Genomic DNA, 26,792 nt, shown 5'->3' with positions numbered 1-26,792 from the left:
GGCTAGGATTTAATAGTAATTACTAATTTTTACTAGCTATAATTAGCTACTAATAGTAACTACTAGGTATTATCTAGTACTATCTTATTAAAAGGCGTAAGAACCCTAAAGATATCTAGATTTAAGATCTCTTTAATAATAGGGTTAATCTCCGAATTATCTACTTTATAGAGGATTAAGTATATACTTTTATATATATATATTAGTTCTAGATTAATATAACCTTTAAACGAGTTACTAGGCCGATTCTTAAGGTTATATTTATAATAAAAGATCTAACTCTTAATCGAAGTAAGTACTAGTTATTACTAGTTATTTTTAAACTTAACTAATTACTATTAGTTAGTATTTATCCTTATACGTACCTTTATTAATAAGGATTCTACGTAAATATATTACCTTCTATTTAAAGCGCTTTTCTAGAAGCTTTAAGAAGTAACTAAAGAAGAGCTTTATTAGGCCTATATTTATTATACCGGTATTAAAGTAGTGATTATAGATATATATATAAAGTAGGCTTATAGTAACTATTAAACCCTTCTAGTATTAACTAGTTATTACTAATAATCTCTAGGACTTAGTAGCTTCTTAGCTAACTAATATCCTAATTAAAATATAGATTAATAGGAGTATATATAGTATCTCGCGATCTATTACTTAGTCTACTTTAAACGAACTATTAAGTCCTTCTAGGGATTACTAACGTTTATTATTATAAACTAGATTCTACGTACTATAAGTAAAGTAAAGGTTAATTCTCTACTTAATATACTATAATATAATAAAAATCCTAAGATATAATAGTAGGTAAGGTATAAAGTAATTAAATAGATTATAAGTAGTCTTAACTACTACTATTTATTAATACCTATCGGTCGTTTCCGTAAATACCTAGTAATTACTAATCTTACTAAGGCTTTATATACTTATATTAATTAAGAAATAGGAATTTAGTTATCTCTTCTAAGTATAGTTAAGAGGTAAGTAATTATTACTAGCTATAGCTAGTTATTACTATCTATTACTAATAAAAATTTAGTACTTTCGAATATAATAATAAGACTATATAGGAAATTTTAACCTATTAAAGATATAGTATTAGCCCTATATTAGCTAGGATACCTTAACTATTAATACTAAAAAGAGGTAAGATTACTAACTAATTACTACTAATAATAACTAGTAGTTACTAATTATATTTAGGTTTATCTACTCCGACTTATAGTTATAGTCGAGGTCGACCTTAAGATCGACCTCGAGATCGGGGATAGTATACTCTAATCTATAATATCGATCTAGGTATATCCTTATAGTAATAACTAGTAACTACTAGATATATCTACTAATTTAATATAGATTCTAAGGATTTAATCCTAAATATACCCTCCTAAGCACCGATAAACCTAAAAAGGGCTCGAGCTCGTAGGGGTTAATAGAGATAGAGTTAAGATTTATAATCTCTTCCTTCCGAGATTATTAACCTAGGTATATCTAATTATAACTAGTGTCTACTAGCTATTACTAACTACTAATAATTCTAGTAGATCCTAAGCCTTCTAGCCCTCTATATTAAAGCCTAATAGATTTAAGTTCCGAGATAGATCTAGGTAAGATAAATTACTAGTTTTTACTAACTCCTACTAATTATTAATAGTTAACCCTACTAATCTTTTTTAACCTTATCGCTTAGTCTTTATCCCGGCGATATATTAATAGGGGTAAGTATCTACGAGAGAGGATTTAGGTATATTTAATCCTACCTTAACTCTAACTAATAGTTACTAACTATTACTAGCTATCGCTAATAATTCTTAGTCTCGTAAGAGAGATATCCGGTAGCTATAGTAGACTATAAAGGAGGAGGAAGTAGAGTTTTAACGTAAAAAGGTAAAGTAGCTAGAGGAGCTATAACGCCTTAAAAGAGAAGAACTTTAAGGATTTAACTATAATTTAATTAGATAGAATAAAATTAAGGGTTACTATATATAACTATATCTTAGTAGTTTCTACTAATAAGATATAATAATTATTTTTAAAAATAGCCCTTATTTTTAGCTACTATCTATTCTTAGTAGTTAATAGTAATTAGTCGTAAAGCCCTATATTATATTTAGTTTATTTCTCCTATAAAGTCTAGTTAATTAATTACTATATAATATATTTATAACTATATATCCTAAGATAGACTAGGTAATAAGATTATAAGTCTACTAAATTAGGTATCTACTAATTACTACTAGTTATTACTATTACCTAAACCTTAGTCCCTTCTAGTCTCTCCTAGTCACCTATAGATATATTCCTATAAAGTATACTAATATAATACGAGGTAATAAAATACTAGAATTTAATAGTTACGAGTTATATCTAAGAGAAATTAGTAAAATCCTTATAATCTATAGTAATTATACTTTAAAAGTATCTTTACTATAAAATACACGTTTCACTAGGTCACTAGGTTAGATTTCTAAGCACCTCCTATAGTCGTTACTAGTAACTTTCAGTGTAATAGTAATGACTAGTAACTCATGGTTCGAATATTTTTATAAAGCTCAGGTATGACCTAGTGACCTAGTGACCTGGTTAGTACATCTATATAATTTATTGGTAATTTAACCCTCTTAGGTAACCCCTATAAGCTACTATTTATTACTAGTAAATACTTACCAGTTTTTACCACGACCTAGTGACCTGGTGACCTAGTGAGCGATTTGCCTGTTTTATAGTCTGCCTCGGCATATCCGCGACGCACATGGGCCAGTGCCAATCTTCGATAGGAATGTATGCGAATTGTGTGGTTTTGAGTGTATCCGTCCAGTCATTAGGTAAGGATGTTGGTCCACACGTGGCATTAATCCATAGACGCTCCTTCGTGAAATCCAATTCTCCTGGCCCTGAACAGGTTTCCTTTTTGAGATCTAAAGTGAAGCTGTTACAGAAGCAATATTTATCAAAATAGTCACCATCTGTGATACGTCGCCGGACAAGATCGTAACCAACGGTTTCAAGATCCAGAGCGATCATGCTCTTCAGGAATTCACTGTATTCCCAAGGACGAGCAGCATTTCCGGTGTGCTGGGTAGTGCCTGTGAAGCCACAGGAGGACATTACATGCTGAAATGGTTCCATCGATAAAGCAGAATTTGAGGCGGTCAGACATTTCGGCGCATTGTGAACCACGTCAACAGCTGCGTACCCTTCAGGTAAAGAGGCCGGGGAGAGATATTGTAGCTCATTCGTGTCACCGACGTCGACGAGCCACGTGCGACCGGTGATATTACGAATCCATCGATATAATTGCGCTTTGGCGAGAACTGATCTGCCACAGTATGCGAGATAACTTTCGACAACACTAGGGGAGAACGAAGTGCTAAGGCAGCTGAGCTGAATCAGCCATTGGTGGTGGGTACAGATAACTCCGAAGTGGGAAGTGCATCGTTTGCGGGTGCATCTCGTCATGGCATTTAGCCAGGTAGACTGATCTTGTTGAGCGATGCACTGTGGCATTGCAGCCAGATCTTCGGGATTGACCCAGCCATCGTAGTTCTTTTGGGGTAGGAAGATATGGTTCTTCCCATCATACTGAACGGTGGTTGTATGGAGCCCTTCTGCGGTATCACTATTGGTGAAGACAGATGGTCTCGAGAAAAATGTCGCATCTACCCCGTATTTCCCAGCCATCAACAGCGCCAGATATGTGCGGAATAAATTCATCTTAGTGTCGAGATGCCTCAAAGAAGAGTAAACGGGAGCCGGTGATACTTCTCCAGTGCGGGGTCGTGTTTCGGATGCATCCCAGTCTACGGGCGACTAAGTATGCCTCGCGGGACATAACCCTGTCATTGGATAGTATTGCCTGGTAGTATTTTAGTCATCCAAAGGTCAACCCGTCCTTGGAACCTTCTAAGGTTCCCTCTAGGGCTGGAATGTCTCATGTTGCAGGGTTTATGCCTTCATACGCCTGGATTCTACCTTAGTTCAGACTGGCATTAATCTAAAATACCTAAATTACGATGATGGATGGCTTAATAAGAAGGTATTAAAGTTCATAGAATAAAGCTATTCCTATATATACGTTACATAAATGCCCGTATACACCTATTTCTCGGTGTTTAGGCCTTTTTACTATATAATCGTCCCTCTCTCTTATTCTTTAATAACATTCTGTCGGTAGGTAGAAATCATAAAGCTAATAACGGAAAAAAAGTAGAGATCCATTGGGTGCCTCTATACAGACCCCCCCTCTCCCTCAATCCACCCCCCTTTACACCACTTCCACCCCCCTTATCTCAACACGGTTAGCAGATTACCATAAGAGGAATCTCATCATTTGTATACAGATAAAGCTTAGCGCCAGGGCTATATTATTGACGCTAGTATTTCTTGGCGTATGAGTGTAGTATCATATGGTACAGTGCACACCAATCAGCTGAATATCTTCCTATGTGGTTATGTGACCTCAAAATAGATGCTGATTTTCAAAGACACCGGTAATAGACTATTTGGCTCCCATCTCGCTACCCTAATATCTGTCGATCTTATATATCAAAACCCTCATTTTTCAATTAAATATATCAGAATCTCTACGTAGAGGTAAACCCACCTAGAATACCGTAGTACAGCTGATTGGTGTGCACTATACCATATGATACTACACTTATACGCCAAGAAATACTAGCGTCAATAATATAGCCCTGGCGCTAAGCTTTATCTGTATACAAATGATGAGATTCCTCTTATGGTAATCTGCTAACCGTATTGAGATAAGGGGGGGTGGAAGTGGTGTAAAGGGGGGTGGATCGAGGGAGAGGGGGGTCTGTATAGAGCCAGCCGATCCATTGGCTCTATTTTAACCTTTAAGGTAAATGTATTTTTAGGAGGTAGGTAGTCTTCCGGGCCTAAAGCCCAGCCCATTTGCGGGCTGGTGCGGAGGTCTAATATCCAATGAGAGGGTTATATCCCGCGAGGCATACTTAGTCGCCTGTACCAGTCGTAGCCAATTTTAATCGATAGCTACGCGACAAGCGCTAGTTGGCTGTAAACGGCGCGATTGCAACGTTCCTATTTATATATTCTGTTCAAAGCGTGTGCTTGTCGTGAGACTTACGGCCTCCTTGAGCTCTCTTTGATTACTATGCGCCCGACGACCTCAGTTCTCTGCTGAAACTATTTTATTCTTGTTCACAGCCTAAAAATTATCTAATTCCCACTCAAAGCATGACTTCGGTTGTATATATAATGCGAGCTACGGCGTGTTCAGAGCCTATCCTCAGATACCCGCCTCGTTCGCTGCTACTGCGGCTCCCATTTTGCCGTTGGGCCGCTCCTGTCAGCGTGTACCTATACTCAAGACGTTAAAATATGGCATATCTGTTTGAAATGCTAGGGGCTTGTATGATATATGTTATTTGGAGATAGTGAGGTAACTGTTGTATCTACCTAAGTTGACCTCTTAAGTTATGCGTTCTGATCATAGGTTTAGCTGCAGTTGTAGTGCGATTCATAAACATCGGAATCAGATGCAATCGAGCCCCGAAAAAAGGAGGTGGTCTTCATATAGAGATAATGGCACATAAATAGGGCTCTACTTGCCAGGCATTATGAAGATCTGGCGAAAAGCAATACCTTCTTTGACTATGACCTCCATCTTACAGATCATCTAGATCGTCTAGAGCGGTGTCATTCCAACATACCATTTAAACCTAGTAGCGAATTTCAACAGACAAACCCTAAGAAATGTTAACATGAACTTTTGCTACTGCAGTATATTGATCAGGATAAAAACTTTATAAGGTACAGGGTATAAAGAGCCATATGCCTCCATAAACTCATCGTGTATCATCTACTTTCTCAGCCACTATAACCAACCGAGTGAAAAGGAAGAAAGAAAAAAGAAAAAGAAAAAAAGAAAAACAAAAACATACAACAGTGAGGATTCGCTGGTGGTCACCCACCCAACTACTAACTCACCGGCGTGTGGCTTAAGTACGGCTGAGCGGACGGGAAGCCCTGTTTTCCACACCCTATGGTCGTATGTACCTGATATAATAGGCTATAAAAACATAACCATGGAGCAAAAGGTATGAACGCCTAGACAAATAACTACCACGTTCAGTTATCGCATCAACTATCACCTAGCCGGAGGCCTAATTCCAACTCATGGATTTCCACTTACGAAAACATTCATGAAATGGGGAGCCTTACCTACGTAGATACTCTTTGATCAGCTTATTGGACGACAGTCAGGAATACCGAAGGCAGGAGTCCTTTTGACTAGGTTCTCTTTTTGTTCCTAGAGTTGATAGGGTGCATTAATGTTAAAGTAGAGACCTAATATGCATATGGGTTGTCCGGCTCCTCCTAGTGGTAGTTTCAAAATCCCAAGCCTTCACCCTCGTACCGCCTTATTGAAGACGCAAGTGGAGTTCAAGTCAAGTTTCCAAGGAAGATCATTGGAATGAATGAGATCGTGTCTAGTGGTATTGGTCCTGTCTTTGTCTTGGCTAAATATGATATGTATGTCACTACTTATGCTAACATTTATAGGCTAACGCAAGCAATATCCCTAACTTGAGTCCTTTTTCAGGAGCTCAGCGCTCTTGCGTGATCAATCTAAAGAACCTGACCATTTATACCAGTGGTTTCTGCTCAAGCCTTCACGATATCAAATCCTTCCTCCCAGTTATCCAAAGCCCGACGAATCTCGGCAGCATAACCAGGAATACCACCAATGTAGCACACTGGTTCGCATTTCTTCCCAGGAATATTACCACCCATGTAAGTCGATTGCGTCGTGGGGAAGAGAGTCCTGTCATTAAGTTCCACAATATGTTTCTTCCACTGATCAGCGGCCTCAATCTTGGGATTGATGTACTTGACATGATTGGCCTCGATCTTCGTGATAGCATCGGTAATCCATCGGCCCTGTACCGCGACTGAGGTGGGTCCGTTACTCAAGAGCGTCGGGCCATGGGCGCCGTAGATATGGAACATATTCGGGTAGCCGCTGACGGTGGTACCGAGATAGGTCTGCGCGCCTGTAATCCATTCCTTTTCGAGCTCAGCGCCATCGATGCTCTTCAGACCGAGCTGAGTCATAACTCCAGTAACCACATCCTGTGAATGTTAGGGTTCGAACTATCCTTCGGGTGGACCTGTCAACTTACAAATCCAGTCGCGACAGCAATGACGTCGAACTCGTGATGCGTTCCATCTTCAAGAGTGATACCGGTCTCAGTGAACTCCTTGATCTGGTTATTATTGATATCAACAAGGTGTACAGATTCCCGATTGAACTGCTCGAAATAGGTCGCTTCCAGACACGGTCGCTTGATACCGAAGTAGTGCGGCATCTTCAGCGGAGCAAGCAAATCTCTTGTCTTTGGATCGCTAATGCGAGCACGGGTCTTCTTCGCCCAGAATTTGTATGTCTCTTTGTTGGCCTCGGGATTCATCAAGGTGTCCTTGTACACACCAACCCAAAAGCGGAAGCCTCCTTCCTTCCAGGCCTTCTCGTAGAAAGCTTCGCGCTCTTCGGGCGTGTCGTCGAAGGTGTTGCGCTCATGCCAATCATACAGGAAACCTGCGAAAGTGGTCTCGCGGTACCGGAACAGCTCTGGGTAGTAGGGCTTGATGCGCTCTTGTTCTTCAACGGTGAGCTCTCGACGCTGCATGGGTACGGCGAGATTAGGGGTGCGTTGGAAGACTGTGAGATCGCCGGCCTCGGGGCCCCAAGCCTGCGTGATCTGTACACCAGAGGCACCGGTGCCGATGACAGCACATCGCTTGTTCTTCACGTCGATATTTTCTTCCGGCCAGAAGGATGAGTGGTGCACGACACCCTTGAACTTATCCATGCCGGACCACGGGGGAATATAACGCTTGGCGGCCTAAGCTGTTTGTCAGTAAGTACTCATTTGAATGGGTAGAATCGCTTACAAAGCCAGTCCCAAGGACAAGGTATTTGGCCTTGGTTGTTCGGCCGTCTGCGGTTTGAATAATCCATTTTCCCTCATTTGTATCGAACTGAGCTCCAACCACGACGGTGTTAAAAGCGCAGTCCTTCTTGACGCCAATGACTTTGTCGACGTGATCAAAATATTTTCGTAGATCTTTGTAGCTAGGGTAATTGGTGGACCAGTTCCATGTGTTATATACCTCAGGCCAAGAGAACTCGTACTCTGGGACTTCAGAGTCGACGCCGGCACCAGGGTAGCAATTCCATCGCCAGGTACCACCTGTGTCGTTTCCGGCCTCAAAAATGACCGTCTTTAGACCGCGATCGCGAAGGGTCTTGAGCATAAAAATACCAGCTATATCGTGAGATTGCGAATTCAACGTGGGTATAGTTTATGCCGACTTACCGAAACCGGCGCCCACAACCAAAGCATCAACCTCGAGATTCTCGGCATATGGTCCAGCCTTGTCGGCGTGAACTGTCGAAAAGTCGGTGAGCGCGGTGTTGAATTTATTCCCCCTAGGGTACGTCTCTCCTATGCTGCCCATTGTGGTAAATTCCCAGATCCTCAAGCGTTGCAGTTGTTGGTAGTCCGAGAAAGGCTGTCAGTTTTGAATCGTATCAATCTTCCTCTTCTATGCTCTCCTATTTATATTTCCATTCCGTCCTTTGCTGCTCTAGGGTTAGCATATGTTCTTGACGCCACAGTGTTACCCTCATGGTTCACGTAGCTGCAGCTCCATCCACCTGACTAACACGCATCCATGCAGATACATTGGCACTGCTGTGATACACGACGTCAATAATTGCGTAGATTGGCCGTATTCACCGTCGGCTAAAGTCGTACTGGAGCTGTGATTGGACCCAACGGCCACCAATTGCGGTTGCGGAGCCGAGAACGAGCTTCCCCGCACGGCACCGCAATCCACCTTGCGGAACCGCAATGTGTAACCCCACGGTTCCAGACACCGCAGAGACCACGGAAATCCTCGGTCTCGCGGGCACATCAGGGAATTAGAAAAAGGCTATTTGTTAAATAAATTGCGCTTGTAGCCCGCTAGGTCCTTTGGCTGCTGATTTTGGAATTAGTCTCACAAGCTTGTCACTCGAATACCTACCTTTCCCACATATAGCCATCGGCAACATGTCTCTAAGCGCTCAAGTAACTTCGCATCTTCGGGGCATTATAGACAAAGCCTGCGAAGACCAAAAATCCGGTATCCCGGGAACCACGGTTGTGGTCGTTGGCAAAGATGGCAAGGAATTATTTGCCCACTCTGCTGGTAAGCGAGGTGCGGAATGCGACGAGCCCATGACTTTGGACAATATCTTCTGGATTGCATCTTGCACTAAGATGTTGGTGGGTGTCGCTTGCATGCAACTGGTTGAACAGGGTGTGCTCAAGCTGGACGACGGAGAGCAGACAGAGCGTCTTTGCCCTGAACTGAAGACTCTCAAGGTTTTGCGGCCTGATGGTAGTCTCGAGGACAAAAAGAAGGAGATTACCCTGCGCATGTTGTTGACCCATACCGCTGGCTTTGGGTATTCATTTTTCAATGAGCGATTGAGGCAGTGGTCGTATCCGGTTGGCTTGGATGAGTTCTCCGGAAGAATTGAAGATATGAAATCGGCTTTGGTATTCCAACCCGGCGAAGGCTGGGAATACGGTGTAAGTCTAATTTATCAAAGATGACGAAACATGAGGTTAACTAGTACAGGTTGGCGTTGACTGGGCTGGAATTGCTTTGGAGCGCGCAACTGGCTTGACGCTCAACGACTACCTGCAGAAACACATCTTCCAACCCCTTGGACTCAAAGAGATGTCCATGATTCCAAACCACGACATGCGCCAAAAGCTAGCATATATGAACCACAGAAGTCCAGACGGCACCTTGAGGGCTCGAGACCATCCTCTCCGAGCACCTCTCGTGGTTGATCCGGAGAACAAAGCCGAAGTTGCCAGGGTATTTAACAGCGGCGGTGCAGGCATTTTTGCCAAGCCCCAGGAGTATTGCAGTGAGTCGCGGCCAGTCCAAAACGCGGTCAAAGTTATGTACACTGACGTGTATCCCCAGAGGTCCTGGCCGTGTTGTTAAACGACGGCACGTGCCCTCGAACAGGTCACAAGTTGCTCAGTAAGGAGACTGTCGATCAAATGTTTTCGAACCAAATCCCCCATTTCCCCAACTACAGCCGACAAGGAATTACGGCTGCGAAACCGGACCTGACTAATCCTGTCCCTGAACTGTACCCGGTCGCTGGAGATCCACCCCAAGGCTGGGGCCTCACATTTATGCTGAGCAACGGCGGTGCGACTGGGCGCTCAACTGGCACCGGTCACTGGGCTGGGCTGGCGAATTTGTGGTGGTGGGCAGACAGGGAGAATGGCGTTGCGGGAATGGTTTGCACGCAAATTCTGCCTTTTGCGGATCTTCCGGTTATTGGGTTATGGGGAGCAATTGAGGCGGAGATATACAAGGCCCTTGCTCAGTGAGTTGATGGAGGGGAAGTCATACCTGGATACCTATATGTCGTAAGCAGTTAATGTTGCAATGGACTTTCACAGCGTGACTAGTTTGTGCCACTAAAATAGAAAGGGGCGGAAAACAAGACTAAGACTAGACCTGTAGCGTGGCCAAAATGGAGCAAATCGATGTCAACCAGTGAAGTCTGGGGAAGGGGGTTCTCGGTAAACAGTAAGGTTCGTTGGAAAGCCCAGGCGACGATCTGCTTCCCCGCTTTATGACCCGGGGCCATCCCACATCTCGGACACATCGCAACTTGGAAAGAAGAGAGAAGAACCCAACTTGTTACCGTAGCCAGAATGCCTGTTGAGAGAACCACCGCAGGATTCACCCACGGACCTAGAGCCAGACGTCAGAACCGGTCTTGCGACCAGTGCAGAAAGTCCAAGCGAGCATGCGATGCACCGTGCGTCGATCCGACCAGACGAGCATTGGCCGATTCTCAGCGTGCCCCCTGTTCCTACTGTACGAGAACGAATAAACGATGTACTATGGAATGGGCCCGGTCACGAACTCAGCCTGAACTGTTCCCTTACCAACAATCCCACCCTGAAAGTGTGAGACATCTGCCTCAATTTCTACGGAAAAGCAATGGGTTTCAGGCTGAGCCTCAATCTAGAATATGGAAGGATTTGTCTGGACCGATCCCCACACAGGGGCCGGTGGCTTGGGAGCCAGAACCAGCCAGCATTGATCTGTCCGAGTCGTTATTTGAATACGATACAATGATGCTCAGTTCTATACTCAATGACAACGAAGTCCCCGAGGAGGAGATTAGGGGAGAAATGACTGAAACACTGAACGACATGCAATTTTGGTCGGACAGTATGTTACCATATTTGTCCAGTGACTCAAGCATTTCTCCCCAGCAACTCTCGGATCTTGAACTTGATCCGATGTACCCCCAGAGGGACCTGGCATCTCAGGCTTTCCATACACCTCAGACTTACACCAACCTCCAATCTAACTCATTACAAAACCCACATACACTGAGCGACCCGGCCTGGATGCCCCTTGACCGACAATCCTCCCACCGGAATAGCCCACCGAGCTCACTTTCCCCATTTTCCATCGACCAAAGGATGATTAACGCATCCAACTGCCAATCAACTTCAGCAAACCTGTTCCGAATTTACCACGATGTACTAGAGCACAACCTATCTTGTTGGTTGAATGAAATGACCTGTCCTTACCAGCCAGGGTCACCAAGCCTCGCCCCACTTGTACATGAATGGGGCTCATCATGGTCCAACAGGATCTACCAGCGCACAATCAGCCTCGATCGCGCCGCACAATCTTGCAAGCTTCTGCAGCTAACGCGCACCGAGGATCAGGCCGCTTCTAAGGCGCTGCACCTTGCAATCATGGCATTTGCCACCCAGTGGGCACAGGGTAGCCAGCGACAGCGTGAGAAGTATTCCGATGAACTCCTCAATCGAGCCGAGGATGAAGTTGCTTCCGGCATCACCGACGAGTTTGACAGCATTCTCCAAAAGCACTTTTGGGATCAGGCTCAGCAGGCTCTTCAACAAGTCGCCGATTTAGAGTCATACAAAGTGGTATCTGCCGAGCTGATCTTTGGCTTGATCCAAAAACCACGGAGCCTCGAAAAGCACTCCATCGAACAAGAAATGGGGCAACAAACCAACAACCTTGCCGCCGACACAGGCGCAGTACTGTCAAAGGTGAAGGATATAATACAAAAGGATGGGCCACCAATATATGTGGAGAGAGCAACTCGAAAGATACACGCATTAAAGTATCGTTACGACGCACTAAATAAGGGGCTTGGCCAAAGCGGTCGTGGTGAAGGCGCACACGAAATCGAAACCATGGGCCCTGAAGATCGCGGTACAGTCGGCCTACTCTATTGGCTGGCTATCATGTTTGATACCGTCTCCTCCTCCATGAATGAACGTCCCGTCGTGATACTGGACCAGGACTGCGAGCACGAACGGCAAAAGGAGACCCAACGAGCTGGGCATATAGACCATCTTGTCGTGAATAACCGATGGGACCTTGATGTCTTTGTGCAAGGAAACCTCAAGGAGGGGAACCGAGCACATTGGCCCTGCTCATATGAAGCTGCAGCAGAAGATGTCGTCAAATCAGCACCAGTCAAGGTTCTTCTCTTCCGTCACCTGTCTTACCTCCAAAGCGCTGTTCGCAAGGGTGCCCACGAAGAGCAAATCGAAGACATCATCCGTATCACAATTTCACTATATGAATATTGGAACAGAACACACGGCGCTTTCTTCAGAGAACTTGTGCAAAATTACAGTGCTGTCCCGCAGCGTATACAGGGCTGGTTCCTCTGTATCTCCGCACACTGGCACCTCGCCGCCCTAATGCTCGCAGATTTATTGGACTTCATTGACGAGAATGATCTGGGTATAGAGAGCGCAGCCCTCATTCGGACCACCAGTCAAGTGGCGAGAAGGATGAGAAAGCACAGCGCTAGTGAGCTATCAGATCTGGCAAGAGTCGGCACGCCACCTATCAGAGATAGTGTCCGGGCTATGCCGCAGATGCCAGACTTTCACCATGCTGTCAGTGAGGGCACCTTACTAACCGAACCATGGACGATGATGTTGATCAGGGCGTTTACCAAATCCTGTATGGTCTTTCTGGATGAGGCAAATGAAGCCTTGCGCTATCTTGGGACTACTATCAACCATGATTCTTACAGCTTGGAGAGAAACATGACTCAGGCTCAGGCATGTGTCCAGGCTCTGTGGCTCCTCGGGAAGAAGTCGGATATGTCGCGGGAAATTGCTGAGACACTGTCACTCGCGTTGGGCAAATTGCGGAAGGGGTTTGTTGGGTACATGTAGTTTTAACGGGTCTCCGATCAACTTCACATTCACTGATCCATTCCGATGTCTACATAATACTGGGGAACAAAGAGATCTCATTTTTAGTTTTAGGCTTACCAAAAAACAAAAAAATTACGAGAACAAAAAACATACAACAGTGAGGATTCGCTGGTGGTCACCCACCCAACTACTAACTCACCGGCGTGTGGCTTAAGTACGGCTGAGCGGACGGGAAGCCCTGTTTTCCACACCCTATGGTCGTATGTATTGATTAAAGTAAGCGAGAGGAATATATTTGGCAATCAATTGAAAAATGACTGTGAATTATGCGGTGGCGAGGATTCGGATGGGCAATATGTAGAGTGGGAAGCTAGGGGATAATCACCTTCAGTTGTGCGAACCACTACCTCTATCATTCATTGAGATATGACCGAAAATATAGGAGTCACGGCTTTTTGACATATGTTGGTAAGTACTGTTGGGAAATCCGCAGCCTTTGCGCTATGACATCGACCTACTTATGTTTGGTATATATATTCTTGGCATACCTGTGGAACTACGAACAATGGCAGGTGGAAATTAGAATCACTGAACAAGATGGGTTCTAACTTCCCTAGCCAGGGTTAGAAGGGGGATATAGCTATGTACATATGCATGAAATACAAGGTGAAGCATCCTAATGTGTACCTCTGATCAAATCAGCCGCCCGCTCCGCAACCGCATACACAGTTGACTGGATATTTCCAGTCGGCTCAAGAGGGAAAATGCTCGCATCGACAACTCGCAAGTTCTTTGTGCCGTAAACCTTCAGCTTAGAGTCAACAACTCCACCAATCTCTTGGGGCAACATAGCACAGGATCCAGCGGGATGGAAACACGTGTACAGGCGATCTTTGACGACTTCCTTCGCGTGGTCCAGGTCACTTAAATCCTTCGTACTTTCAGGGACCCGGTGGCCAGGCTTGAGGAGACTGGCAAATGGTTCACTTTCAGCAATGCGCTCCGCGAACTGCAGCTGCCTTGCCATGATTTCTAGATCGAGAGGGTTGGAGAGAAGATTGGGATCGTAGATGGGCTTATCCTCGCTGTTTGCAGAGGCAATATGAACAGAACCCCGTGAGAAGGGGTGGTTATGCAGCATCATGATGGAAATGTAGTTCTCCGGGAGGGTCTTGGCCAAGACATCAGTGATAGGCGTCTTGCCTGGGTTCATGTGAAGTTGTGCAGGAAGGAAGAGGTAGTGGGAAGAGGCGTCTTCACTGTCAAGAAGAATCTTGCGGAGGTGGCTGTACTGCGCCTGTAGATTGGCGGGGATATTATCATTGTCGAGGTGTGTGGAGAGTAGTTTCTCAATCTCTTCTTTCGGTACAGCGCCTTTTCCATCCATCAAAGGAAGATAGGCCATGCTGAGGGGCATACCCGATAGCGGGCCTCCATGCGTCTCCTCGTAGAGTTTGATAAGCGCCTGGACGACATTGGGATCGCGCAGAATGTCGCCCGAGACCTGGCCATCGGCGATCTCGAGGTTGATGCAGGTGATACCGTGGTCTTGTAGGTTCTCGCCTACGGCGGGGTTGTCAACGACAACTGGAATTCCATGAGCTGCAAGAAGATTTGCTCTACCGATGCCAGAAAGCTCAAGCACTTGAGGAGAGTTCAGACTGCCTCCGCAGAGAATTACTTCCTTTTTCGCGGTGATTTCGTATGTGCCGTCCTGAGACTTGACCTGGACACCCTTTGCGATGATGTCTCCGTCTTCTTGGTTGAGGATAATTCGCTCAACCATTGTCTCCGCGATCAATCGAAGGTTTGGCCGCGCCGCAACCTCCGGCGAATAGTACGCCGCAGCATATCCCCTTTTCCCTGTCTGCGCATCAACACTCAGGGGGCAAGTGAAAGCCCCCAGTTTCCGGCCCTCGATAGGATCAGCATCCGTTTGCCAGCCCAGCTGCGCAAATGTCTCATCCCAGGCCTTGTTAAAAGACCCATACACATCTGGCAGGGAAACGGGGACAGGACCATCACGCCCTTGCTTGTCAACGTTCATGTACCGAGCTGTCCCGAGCAGTTCTGCTGTAGCGTCGCTGGGTGCAGTGTAGGAGTGGAACTTTCGGAGATAAGGAGCCATATCTTCCGCACCCCACCCCGGGTTGCCTAGTGCCTTCCATGCGTCAAAGTTGGAGGCTGTCGGATACACAACGGCGGAGAAATTCAAAGCGGAAGAGCCGCCCACTACACGACCGCGGGGCTGACCTATTTGTCGGTTCTTTGCATGTATCTGACCAGTCATAAGCTCGGAAATACGGGAAGACGGCACAAGGGGGAAATTACCTGCGGAATACTCATGTAGTCCCAGTCAAAGTCCGGGTTTCCGTACATCGTGCCCAAAAATCCAGGGGTATCTATCCGGGGATCGCCCATCCGATTGGCGCCAGCTTCAATAAGGAGGACATTGACGGAGGCATCTTCACTCAGTCGGTTGGCCAGAACAAGGCCGCCAATTCCAGCGCCAATGATGATGTAGTCGTATTGATCCATGTTCGATGTTGTAGTCTTGGGAGAGAATTGAACGGAAATGAGAATCTCATCTGTCAGAAGAATGACAGCGACGGGCAGCCCCTCAGAGTCCCATCAGCTAATTTAAAAGCCCCCAGACGGGGGAAGTTGGAACGGAGACCCGTGAAGACCCGCTCTGGCAACAGGTTGTTTGTTGCCATGAATAGAGTTAGCGTACAGTCCTAGGTCTCGACCCAGACCCTTTGTGGATTAGTTGAAATAGTGTCGGTGAATAGTGCTGGACTAGCTGATGCAGCTACCGACAAAGACTTTGTTCCCAAGTCCATTTGTCAGGCGGCCCCACTGCGTTCAACGGCCCGGCACAGGGGAAGATAAATGAGCTGCAGATCATTGCCCCTGTGCAAATTGCGAGATGACAATCGGCGAAGCTGAAACTGGAGCTAAATTCGTCTTTGACAGGTTATTTAATCCAATCATGCAGAGATCGGAAACTTGTTCGGATTTGCTTCTTCAGAGGTCGAAGATCAAACGATGCAGTTATACAATGTCTTCACCTACTCCATCGTCCGCAATCAACTCATCGCCAATACCGTTTTGGTTGCCGTTGCGACTCTCTTGATAGTATTGCGATTCATTTCCCGACGGCTCCGCGAAAGTCGATTGGGATGGGACGATGCATTCTGTGTTGGGGGCATGCTGCACACTTATGGCATGCTCGCAATGCACTTTCACTACGCCCGCATTGGGATGCGACAGCACATTGGGGATATTCCTATGGAAAATGCTGTGCTGATCGCTAAAATGCTGATTGTGTACCAAGTCGTCTATTACAACGCCATGGTTCTTGCCAAGTTCTCCTACCTCGCCTTTTACTTGCGCATTTTTGTGTCCAGGGAGTTTCGCATCCTGACATGGGTGTGCATGGGGTGCGCAGCTGCCTACTGGGTTGGGAGTATGCTCCAAATCTTCTTGATATGCACCCCCTTTGCGAAAAACTGGAATCCGACACTGCCCGGTCATTGCGCGAGCCAGAATGTCGCTTTCTCGACGATTGGCGCATTCAATCTTATCACGGATGTGCTAATCATGGCCCTACCAATCCGTTTTATCTGGAAGTTACAAATGTCCATGGCGACTAAGATGGCACTGTTTGGCATCTTTAGTCTGGGTATATTGTATGTTCCTTCTGTCTCACTGGAAAATTCCAATGCTAACGTGACCTGCAGTATTTCCTCCATCACCATCATCCGCATCCGTGTCCTCACGACCGTCGATTTTACCGATCTTTCCTACTCCATGATCTGGGCGGCCTTCTGGAGTGTTACCGAGCCGGCCCTTGCCATTGCCAATTCCTGTGCCCCAATGCTCCGACCTATCCTCAAAGCCGCTTTCCCGTCCCTGTTTGCTAGTGCGCAGAGTGGATACTCCACACAACCGGTGTCTGGACCTATCAGCAAAAGTACTCCATCGAGACGCATGGATGGGATGGATGAGATGGACAGTGAATTTCCCCTCACACGATTGCACGGAGACACCAGGTCAGCGGATGAGGGGTCATTGAATGATCAATCGCAAGATGACCGCTCGCAGGATTTGCCATATCACACGAAAAGTGTTGCGATGTCTCTCAAAGGGCATTCATAGTATTGTATGGTGTCAATTTATTTCATTTGTCTTTTTTTTTTTTTTTTCACACAGTATACGCTGCCACTAGCCACTCTCTTACTGTCGTCAAGGCTGTATCAACCGGCTAGACACAGATCAATATGTATTACGTCGTATTGAGGCCAACTTCCCTGCCTGATCCCTGTCTCATCCTGGTGTCTATCAAGTGGGGAAGAAACGGGTTCCAGCCCTGGACCCCGGGAGGTCTAAAAATGTTCCGTTCGGTAGTTGACGAGTTTTCCAAGGGTCGGAAGATTGCGAGTGGATCAAAGCGGACGCAGGTGGGTGCAGAGGGTAGACCCCGAGGTCGGGGACCAGAGCCCAATGAACCAATCCATATTGACCTTGGAATGTCGATCAGCGAGAGTCGAGTGCCCCGGAAAATCAGATAAGCCGGATACCGAGCCCGGGGCCCTTGAGATCGGTGACTAAGCGGGCCTTCGGAGCCTCGGGATTATCTCGGAGCGAGTGTCCGAGTATGAGGGAGTATATCGCAGGTAAATCCACGTTCCCGCCTTTTCCCCGCAACTGTTTGTATTCACACTCAACCATGAGCACCAAACGAAAAGGTCCGGAATGTGACAATACAGCCAAGAAAAAGTCGACTCGTCATCGCGCTGCTCTCGCCTGCGAAGAGTGTCGAGCTCGCAAGCGAAAATGTGATGGGGTGACACCAGTATGCGGTGGTTGTGTGAAGCGCCTTACCGCCTGTATCTATGCTTCTGAAATCCAGGCCGAGGCATGGCGCGATAGGTGGGTTTGATCTGCTAGGTATTTGCTCTGAGGTTGATGGTAGGGAACTCATTGTCAATTTAGTATGATTCAGTCCTTAAGAAATCGCTTAGAAGATCTCGAAAAAGGAGAGGAAACACTGCCAGTAGCGGAGAAACATGCTTTCGGCCGTGAAAATGATATTCAGACCTCAACCCCTCAACCCAACCTCGAAATGGAGGCCAGTATGCTTAGGGCCAGCACGCAGAATGATCAGCCTCCCCGATCTCCTGCGGCAACTTTACATATCACCACCGAAGGTGTTCCCAGGGATCGGCTGGAACTTGGGATTGTCGATAGTCAGAGCAAGTCAGCCGAAAGCCCTGAGTTTACCACCCCGAATAGCCGCCATTCAGGAGGCTTGGAGCTCTGCGGTGTGGAGAGACTTATGGAACCTATCGATCAAGCCATCGACTCCCGAAGTGGCCGCTTGAAATCGACCGAGGTTTCAACTTGGTCAGGTAATCCAGCATGCCAGGGGCTTCCCCGTGCAAGTATCAGTGACTGTTCATGCAACCTTCTTCTAGGGGCGTCGAGGTGTCGTCTGCCATTACGGCAACATGCAGATGAATTGGTCACGTTATATTTTTCCCGGGTACACCGAATTTACCCGATCATTCATGAGCACACATTCAGAAAACAGTACGAATTCCTTTGGCAGCTGAAATCTAGAATAGCTGCACCGTCTACCAGTAGCTGCTGTGGAATATGCAAGCAAAAGAGTCAAGGAAAAACATTTCCTGCCATGGTACATGCAATTTTCGCTATGGCCTCATTATTTGAGTCTGGATCACCAGAACAGGATACACAGCGCGCAGATGATTATTTTCGACTGGTCCAAGAAATTGATTTACTGGATATCTTGGATTACGAGGTGGGGATTGAGCTGGTCCAACTGGGCTTACTCATGGGATTCTATCTCCAGAGCACAGAACGATTCTCCAAATGCTGGAATATTACCGGTCTCACTATCCGGATGGCCCAGAATATGGGGCTGCAATTAAGTCTTGGTGATGCTCGCCGCAAGGGTCTCTTCCGCCTTCACGCGACCCAGCTAGAATGCGAGATGCGGATACGAGTTTGGTATGGATGTGTACTATTGGATCGGTATGTGCTTTGCTGAGTGATGCTATGCTTAGTTGACTAACATTTGGTGAGCCAGAGAGATTTCCATGTCTTTTGGACGGCCGTTAATGATTGTCACTGGCTGCGAGGGTATCCGGCTCCCCGAAGCAATTGACGATCATAGGCTGGCTGAAGCAATGGGACAATGGAACTCCCAACCAGCTGGGTCCCCCAGCTTATTAGAATCGTATATACAAACCATAAAACTCTACGATATCCTCAAACATGTTTTGGATAGGGAGGAGCTCAAGGTGTCTTCAAACGTTTGCCCAGATGTTCGGTCTCTCCTGAGTCTAGATACGATGATAATGGAGTGGCGAGATGCTTTACCACACTATCTCCAATACAATCCGTTATCTGAAAACACAAACTCGACAGAAACACGGTCTGCAGAGTCACAAGTGAATTTCTCCGCCCAGGCCAAACGACTTCACACCAGGTATCCAGACTATCTCTTATATTTTCCCACGACTAGGTCCTAATACACTCCTAGATTCTTGCATGTTCGAGTCTTGATCCTACGCCCTGCCTTGGATCTCTTATTTCAAAGGCAACAGCACACGCCACCGGTGCCTAACCAGCGATCACTGGAGGCAAAGGTCCAGGACTTAACGTTATCTGATATAGCGACACAGTGTGCGCTTTCAGCAAATAGTTTGGTAAAATTACTCAACATTCACTCTCAAACCAAGAGCCTGGTTGCTTGGTGGTACAATATCAGTTGTATGTGACTGAGTAGCTTTCACCTTATCTGGTTAACCCCACACTGACACGCTTTCAGATCTGCACACCAGTGGCAGTACTCTCTTGATGGCTCAAATGTGTACATTTAACGATGTCGCCATGTCTGGCGAGTTTTCGAGAAGCTGGGATCTTTGTCTACAGTGCCTCTCGCGCTATACTGCCGTGAGTAGCATTGCAAAAAGATCACTTCACCTTTTGAAGGAGAGCGCAAAATGTCTACTGCCAGATGATTTAACTCGGAAGGTAATATCTCGAATTCTCTCTGGCCGTGTTTGCGTTGAATCGAGATCTAACATTGACTTTCTGAAACAGTCACTGCCACCACTTCGGAGCCAAGAGTCAGCTTCCCAAGAGACCTGTCAACCCCAAACGAACGGAGACGCCCCTCCCGTGAACAATCGCGCGGAGGATATTCCAGATGAAATGTGGCGGTTTTCACAATCGACGGCTCGCGCGGAAGATGGGTTTACAGTAGATCCAATGCCAGTGCCAGCAATCGACTCAACAACTCTGCATGGACCAGACGCGGGTTTCTGGACCAGCGACGCCGGTGAGGGCTCATATTGGCCATTCATGCCATTCCTTTCCCAGCTAGAAACACTCCCAACGGACTTCGACCTGTCAAACTTGGAGTAATCATATTTTATTTTTGGGTTTGTTCATATTCTCATTGAATGAATTCAACCAATATGACTGCTTTATGGAAAAATCATCACCCTATCTGTATTTCCAGAAATGCCTGGAGTCACCTCAATTGAAGTAGTTCATATCCCAGGGAGCTCGTGCATCTATTAATTCAAATTCTATCCATACCAAGCAGTAGCTTTCCCATGGTTTTGCGTCCTTCTAAACCCTAAAGGGTATGTTGAGTTAGCCTGGAGATCCAGCCAGATTGAAGGATAAATCTTGGTGCGCAAAATTGGGTCCTACCTCATGGGCTTGCTTTACTGCATGTAGTGGATAAATTCCGTGAACATTGATTTTGAGGTCATCCTTGAGAATCAAATCAAACAGCTTCTGAGCGTAAAACTCAAACTCCTCCCGCGTGTTGAGATATCCGAGCAAAGTTGGCCGGGCAACTTTGATGCATTTCGGCGAGAGACGCCTGGAATTGATAAGTTTGAAGAACAGAGACAGAATCAGAGAGGTATATTAACTTACGCAAGAGGCAGTGGTGGAACAGGACCACTTGCATTTCCAAACCAAATAACGGAGCCCTTTCTCTTCACTACCTGCAGACTTCCCTCCCATGTATCCTTGCCAACGGAGTCAAAAACCGCATCGACTCCTCTGCCATGGGTAATTTGATTGACAATCGCGGGCCAATCCTTTCCCTCTGGACTGCGATAATCAATAACATGATCCGCACCAAGGCTTTTCACAAGCGCAACTTTCTCAGGGCCGCCAGCGGTGCCAATGACTTTGGCTCCGACTTTCTTGAGGACCTGGGTCATCAAGTATCCCACACCACCGGCAGCAGCGTGAAGTAGTACCCAGTCGCCAGCCTTTACTTCGTATGTCTCGTGCGTGAATGCAAGACATGTCAATCCGCTGAGGAACGAAGCTGTCGCATCTTCGTCGGAGATACCAGCAGGTAACTTGATCGTCTTTGCGACCGATACTGCAGAGTACTCAGCATAGCCACCGGTGCCTAGCCAGATGACCCTATCGCCGATGGCGAGACCATGCGTGTCGGTATTCGGGCCGAAAGCGACAACTGTGCCAGCTGCCTCACGGCCGAGCACCTCAGGCTTGGGGGAGGCGTAGAGTCCCACACGAAAGTAAGTGTCGATGTAGTTGATCCCAGCAATGTTATTCTTTACCAGAACCTGCCCTTTGATCGGTGTAGGGATGGCATAGTCCTCGCGATATTGCAGGACCTCGGGTCCCCCTATCTCTTCAACAACCACTGCTCTTTGAACTGCTGGGAGTGTCATTCTTGCGTTATAATGATGATTGCAAAAGAATCGGTAAAACAAAGAGCCTCGGCAGGGAGGAACCCTTGGCCAATTAATAATTTCAGTTATACATCGAATGCCTTGCCAACAGTTCAGTGAATATTCCCGCCGTTGGAGCCGAGCGTGCGGAGTTAACGCGGATTGCGGCACAGATACTGTGCAGTTTCAATCGACAGAAAACCCCCGCATAATGGGGTTTTGGCTGATGTTTCCCCAGTTCCCCAGATTTCCCCCAATTACGCCCTTGCCACTTCCGATAGTGCTTTCCACACAAACATGAGTGAATGCTGTCTGAAAGGCTTCCGTTGGGAAGCCCAGCCCAAGGGTTACGAGAGCAAACTGGCGGACAACAACTGTTATGTCACCCAGTCCACGTCCGAGATAGCTATCATTTTGATTCATGATCTATACGGATGGAAATTCCGCAATACACGGCTTCTGGCCGACCACTACGCGGAAGAGATCAACGCAACGGTATACGTGCCTGACTTGTGAGTCGCCATATCCAGTGAATATTTTTTTCTCTCTCTGTTTCTCACAACAAAAATTCAGTTTCGGCGGCGAAGAGCTCCCTCTAGATATCCTCGAAGATCAGAGTCAATGGCACAAACTCGATCTCCCTGAATTCATGGGCCGCAATTCCAAGAAGATCCGAGAGCCCGAGATTGTCAAGTGCGCGCAGTCACTCCGGTCCAGATATCGACGCACCGGAGCAGTCGGATTCTGCTTTGGAGGCTGGGCAGTATTTCGTTTAGGAGCCAAGGATAGAGATCTCGTGGACTGCATATCTGTGGCTCACCCGACCTTGCTGGAAAAGTCAGAGATTGACACAGTCGGCGTCCCGGTGCAGATCTTGGCCCCTGAGATTGATCCCATGTTTACGCCGGAGTTGAAGGCATATAGTAATCTTGTCCTCCCAAAGTTGGGGGTTGCTTATGACTATCAATTTTTCCCGGGACTGGAGCATGCGTTTGCTATTCGGGGTGATCCTGGGAATGCTGCAGAAAGAAAGGGGATGGAGAGGGCGAAGAATGCAGCGGTTTTCTGGATGAGACAATGGCTTTTGGATGAATGAACTGGTTTAATTTTTCTTCTGCTGCCGGTTTTAACAAACTATCCCAATTTCTCTGTCTTATTCTACACGATATAATAGTATCAAATGTCACTACGCTTGTGTTGTGGGAAAAGCCCTCACTTGGGGCGAACTAATAAGGATTTGAGGGCGGGCAAATTGATGATACGTCGACTTGGAGATTGCATCAGACTGAGAAGTGTCTACCTAATTGTACTGGGCCATACAGCATACATATCGATCGCTTTGTGCTACACGAAGATAAACAGCCGAATGCCATGATTTATGTACTTAAGTAATGTCTTTCCCCAAAAAGGAAATAATAATACATTACAAATTATTCACTCAGCCCCTTCAACACTCTTGGATGATTTCCTCCAGACAAAGAAGTTTCCTGCAGCTTTCTATACTGTCATCCTGCAGAGCATGATAAAATTCAATCTCATCGAGGATTTTGCATCCCAAAATAGCCTCCAACCCGGTAGACGTCGATGCTGTCTCCTCGATTCGTGACTTGACAGGTCCATATGGGAGGTTTGATTTGAAAATTCCAGCTGCGGATAATGGAAGAAAGTCTTCATACGTGATAGGCTCATATTCAACCCATCCAAGAGACAATAGCCTAGCGAGGGAAATATGGAGAGATGTCTGTGGCTTTGTTGTTGCGGTCTCTTTCCCCAAAGGAGTCACGCTGTATCGGAAGCAGACAAGGCCCCGAACTCGAAGCTCCTCCCATGAATCAGGGAATTCTCGGAAAGCATTAAACAATATATCGCTGAATGAAATATCCGAAACATTTGCTGCATTTCTAACAGCATACGCAAGGAGCTGGTCGTAGAGCTCGCGGCCCTTTCTTGTCACGGCAGCTCCACGCTGCTCAACTTCGCCAAAACGGGCGGTATGGGTTCCATGGATTGATGAACCGTCTGCATTCGCAAATTCAACATTCTCTTCAAGGGCTTTGAAGCTCGTCTGGCGCAGAAGAATGGGACACTTCCGTGGCGGGGGACCTTCAATCATTTCTTTAGCCGGGAGTCCTTGTCGGATCATCTCCTGTTGCACAAGCTCGATGTCAAGAGTTCTCGGTGTAAGATGATTGATATGTGCACTAGGAAAGCAGGCAATATCTGCGACGGTTGGGTGCTCTCGTTTCAATTCCAGGTAGTCCTCGATTGAGACAGTGGACCGAGAATGCCAGCCGAAGATTTTCAGCGCCTCGGTAATCAAATCATTTGCCTCTTGTGAAGTCATCATCTTTTGCTCCTCTGCAATATTCATAATCTCGCATAGTCTGGGAGTGAAAAGGCTCCTGTGACCAAGGATCTTGTCCACGGTTTGCTGGATTTTAGACGAGAGCAAGTCTCTCCGTAAAACAGTGGTGAAGATGCGAAATGGATTTTTACTCAGAGACCCTTCATCTAAAGGCCGGAAAGCAGTACCGTGCAGAGGCAAGCCGGCGACTTTCAGATCGTAGTATCCGACAGGATGCATGTTAAAAAGGCGGAAAAGACGTTTGACTGTTCGCATCTCAAAATCTGTACCGAGTCGGATAGCACCATGTCGCTCTATTTGATTGCGCAGAGGAAGCTCTTCAACATTTTTACCCTTTGATTTGAGGACTGTGCTATCCACTTCTCTCACGATGCGAATCAAGTCGCCATAAAGGGGGACTTCTGCTCGATACATATCAGAGAGTCCCTGCGTAAACCGTGTACGTAGTTCATCTGCATCCCAACTAGATAATACATTAGTAACTTCGTTTTCTCCTTCGGTAAGATGAGGGCTCACGGTAGTGATTGCATAGTGCATGCGTTTTTGCATCCCATTGTGAGAAAATAAACGGAAACGAGAAGGAATGTTGGAAGCGAGCCCTTAGTATCGTCGAGTCCTGGGTGTCCTCCAAATCAACCAGATCTATATCTATCGATCGGAATCTCTTACTGTTAGCTCTCTGCTAAGTCCAAGCACTTCCGCAACCCACGGAGGTCAGGCGGGAGCTGCGGAGATGTTGCGGAACACCCGCTAACATTCCTCCATACGCCTCCATTAAATGAGCGGGGAAGTCTACATACCCCAGCTTCGATGTCATTTTTGAGACGACAGTGCCGAAAACCATTGGATTTTGTTTGCATTTCTCGCACATCCATCATGTCTTCCTGGGACCGGTTGATCAGATTCGAAGATGGCACCGGCACCGAGCAATTTGGGGAGCCGATCCTCAACGCCTCAGAAGACCTTGTGCTTGATGAGCTTGCCGCAAGCGGTAAACTAGAAGCCAAGAGGCTGTCTGGCAAGGATATTTTCTCCCTTTCACCTTCGAACGATGTGGTAAAGGTCAAAACTATACTCCCTTTGCTCTCTCCGGCACAAGTCCCGATCGTGAAATGTGTCGGCCTCAATTATATGAAACACAGTACGTATCGTGTTCGAAATATAGGATATACAGCTTTTTAACAACCCCAAGTCAAAGAAGGAGGACGCAACCCCCCGCCATATCCCTCCATTTTCATCAAGCCCAGTGCGGCAGTCGCCGCATACAACGAGGACATCCCAATTCCCAAGTTGGCGCAAGATGAACAACTTGACTACGAAGGCGAGCTTAGTATCGTGATCGGCAAGACTGGGAAAGATATTCCCAAAGACCAGGCTCTCAGCTTCATTGCCGGGTTTGTCGTCTCTAACGATGTCTCTGCTAGAAAGTGGCAACGCGATCCCGCATATGCGGGAGGAGTACCCCAATGGTGTTTTAGCAAGGGATTTGATAAATTTGCTCCCCTGGGTCCCATGCTTGTGTCGCCCAAAGTGGTTGGAAATGCAGGAGACCTTCAGCTCCAGACCTTTGTGAACGGGGAGCTTCGTCAGGACACGAGTACGAGTGATTTGTTGTTCAACACGGAAGCCATCGTGTCCTTTATTAGCCAGGGTACCACTTTGGAGGCTGGAACTTTAATCATGACGGGCACACCTGCTGGCGTTGCCATGGGTATGAAAGAACCGTTGTGGCTGAAGAATGGCGATGTCGTCGAGGTGAAAATCGGGTCACTGGGGAGTGTTAAGAACACGATGGCCTTCGAGTAAACAGCGCCTCTTTGTGGAAATCAAATACAGTCAGAGAATTCAATACTTCCTGTTCATAGGAAGTTTTCTAAATGCATTTCCGAAATCTATTAAGGCATGTTAGTATGCATGTCAATACCATCAAAAAGATCAATCCCGGAGTCTTACAACAGCGCAAAGTCAACAGCGTCACGACTGAATTGAGATTCAGAACGCTCGAAATTTCAGGCAACTCCGGCAGTTTGTACACATTCTCGAAGCATTCTGTGTTCAATAGTGCGGCGTCGTACTCTGGAAGGCCAATATCATGCGGATACATCAGACAGTCTTGGGTGAAAGGCTGCATTGAGGCGACCAAGCAACCACACACACAGAGATCTCGGGACACAACAGCATAGTGCTTGGGTATATGAAAAGTGTTCGATTGAAGCTGCGGTGTGGTTGTATTGCCAATGGTCCGGGCGCAATACGACTGTTCGCCTTCAGGCGACACACAATGATAATGATATAGTAATCCTGACCGAAGAATAGAGATGACAGCCTAGGCCTCCAGCTTCTAGTGTTATTGATAGAGACTTACGCTGG

The 26,792-nt window shown here is 46.6% G+C and overlaps 12 protein-coding genes across 12 annotated transcripts; 6 read left to right on the top strand and 6 right to left on the bottom strand.

Moving 5' to 3' along the window:
• Positions 1-2,673: 2,673 nt before the first annotated feature.
• On the bottom strand, positions 2,674-3,714 carry N7457_006990 (uncharacterized protein; the record flags this gene model as incomplete). Its single annotated transcript, XM_057178033.1, has 1 exon — positions 2,674-3,714. The coding sequence occupies one exon, from the start codon at positions 3,712-3,714 to the stop codon at positions 2,674-2,676; it is 1,041 nt and encodes a 346-aa protein (XP_057029777.1).
• Positions 3,715-6,648: 2,934 nt separating this feature from the next.
• On the bottom strand, positions 6,649-8,505 carry N7457_006989 (flavin-containing monooxygenase; the record flags this gene model as incomplete). The annotated part of the gene is made up of 4 exons (XM_057178032.1): positions 6,649-7,116; positions 7,167-7,889; positions 7,939-8,312; positions 8,364-8,505. 4 exons carry the CDS (start codon positions 8,503-8,505, stop codon positions 6,649-6,651), a joined length of 1,707 nt encoding a protein of 568 aa, XP_057029776.1.
• Positions 8,506-9,101: 596 nt separating this feature from the next.
• Positions 9,102-10,451, top strand: N7457_006988 (serine hydrolase domain-containing protein; the record flags this gene model as incomplete). Its single annotated transcript, XM_057178031.1, has 3 exons — positions 9,102-9,626; positions 9,676-9,973; positions 10,033-10,451. 3 exons carry the CDS (start codon positions 9,102-9,104, stop codon positions 10,449-10,451), a joined length of 1,242 nt encoding a protein of 413 aa, XP_057029775.1.
• Positions 10,452-10,973: 522 nt separating this feature from the next.
• On the top strand, positions 10,974-13,316 carry N7457_006987 (uncharacterized protein; the record flags this gene model as incomplete). Its single annotated transcript, XM_057178030.1, has 1 exon — positions 10,974-13,316. The coding sequence occupies one exon, from the start codon at positions 10,974-10,976 to the stop codon at positions 13,314-13,316; it is 2,343 nt and encodes a 780-aa protein (XP_057029774.1).
• Positions 13,317-13,974: 658 nt separating this feature from the next.
• On the bottom strand, positions 13,975-15,836 carry N7457_006986 (GMC family oxidoreductase; the record flags this gene model as incomplete). The annotated part of the gene is made up of 2 exons (XM_057178029.1): positions 13,975-15,551; positions 15,641-15,836. The coding sequence occupies 2 exons, from the start codon at positions 15,834-15,836 to the stop codon at positions 13,975-13,977; spliced, it is 1,773 nt and encodes a 590-aa protein (XP_057029773.1).
• Positions 15,837-16,346: 510 nt separating this feature from the next.
• Positions 16,347-17,459, top strand: N7457_006985 (uncharacterized protein; the record flags this gene model as incomplete). The annotated part of the gene is made up of 1 exon (XM_057178028.1): positions 16,347-17,459. The coding sequence occupies one exon, from the start codon at positions 16,347-16,349 to the stop codon at positions 17,457-17,459; it is 1,113 nt and encodes a 370-aa protein (XP_057029772.1).
• Positions 17,460-18,030: 571 nt separating this feature from the next.
• N7457_006984 (transcription factor domain-containing protein) lies at positions 18,031-20,756 on the top strand (the record flags this gene model as incomplete). The annotated part of the gene is made up of 7 exons (XM_057178027.1): positions 18,031-18,233; positions 18,297-18,712; positions 19,049-19,358; positions 19,414-19,815; positions 19,870-20,099; positions 20,158-20,282; positions 20,433-20,756. 7 exons carry the CDS (start codon positions 18,031-18,033, stop codon positions 20,754-20,756), a joined length of 2,010 nt encoding a protein of 669 aa, XP_057029771.1.
• Positions 20,757-20,990: 234 nt separating this feature from the next.
• On the bottom strand, positions 20,991-22,057 carry N7457_006983 (quinone oxidoreductase family protein; the record flags this gene model as incomplete). Its single annotated transcript, XM_057178026.1, has 2 exons — positions 20,991-21,225; positions 21,282-22,057. The coding sequence occupies 2 exons, from the start codon at positions 22,055-22,057 to the stop codon at positions 20,991-20,993; spliced, it is 1,011 nt and encodes a 336-aa protein (XP_057029770.1).
• A 297-nt stretch (positions 22,058-22,354) lies between these two features.
• On the top strand, positions 22,355-23,153 carry N7457_006982 (dienelactone hydrolase family protein; the record flags this gene model as incomplete). The annotated part of the gene is made up of 2 exons (XM_057178025.1): positions 22,355-22,569; positions 22,631-23,153. 2 exons carry the CDS (start codon positions 22,355-22,357, stop codon positions 23,151-23,153), a joined length of 738 nt encoding a protein of 245 aa, XP_057029769.1.
• Positions 23,154-23,504: 351 nt separating this feature from the next.
• On the bottom strand, positions 23,505-25,239 carry N7457_006981 (uncharacterized protein; the record flags this gene model as incomplete). The annotated part of the gene is made up of 2 exons (XM_057178024.1): positions 23,505-24,885; positions 25,223-25,239. 2 exons carry the CDS (start codon positions 25,237-25,239, stop codon positions 23,505-23,507), a joined length of 1,398 nt encoding a protein of 465 aa, XP_057029768.1.
• Positions 25,240-25,298: 59 nt separating this feature from the next.
• N7457_006980 (fumarylacetoacetate hydrolase family protein) lies at positions 25,299-26,228 on the top strand (the record flags this gene model as incomplete). Its single annotated transcript, XM_057178023.1, has 2 exons — positions 25,299-25,563; positions 25,615-26,228. 2 exons carry the CDS (start codon positions 25,299-25,301, stop codon positions 26,226-26,228), a joined length of 879 nt encoding a protein of 292 aa, XP_057029767.1.
• A 39-nt stretch (positions 26,229-26,267) lies between these two features.
• N7457_006979 (uncharacterized protein) lies at positions 26,268-26,553 on the bottom strand (the record flags this gene model as incomplete). Its single annotated transcript, XM_057178022.1, has 2 exons — positions 26,268-26,314; positions 26,376-26,553. 2 exons carry the CDS (start codon positions 26,551-26,553, stop codon positions 26,268-26,270), a joined length of 225 nt encoding a protein of 74 aa, XP_057029766.1.
• Between the last annotated feature and the right edge of the window lie 239 nt (positions 26,554-26,792).

This window comes from Penicillium paradoxum (genome assembly GCF_028828445.1).
Source record: "Penicillium paradoxum strain IBT 22861 chromosome Unknown utg000006l_segment0_segment0, whole genome shotgun sequence".
NCBI lineage: Eukaryota > Fungi > Ascomycota > Eurotiomycetes > Eurotiales > Aspergillaceae > Penicillium > Penicillium paradoxum.
Note: the sequence above shows the minus strand (reverse complement) of the source record. Positions and strands in the feature narration are given on the sequence as shown.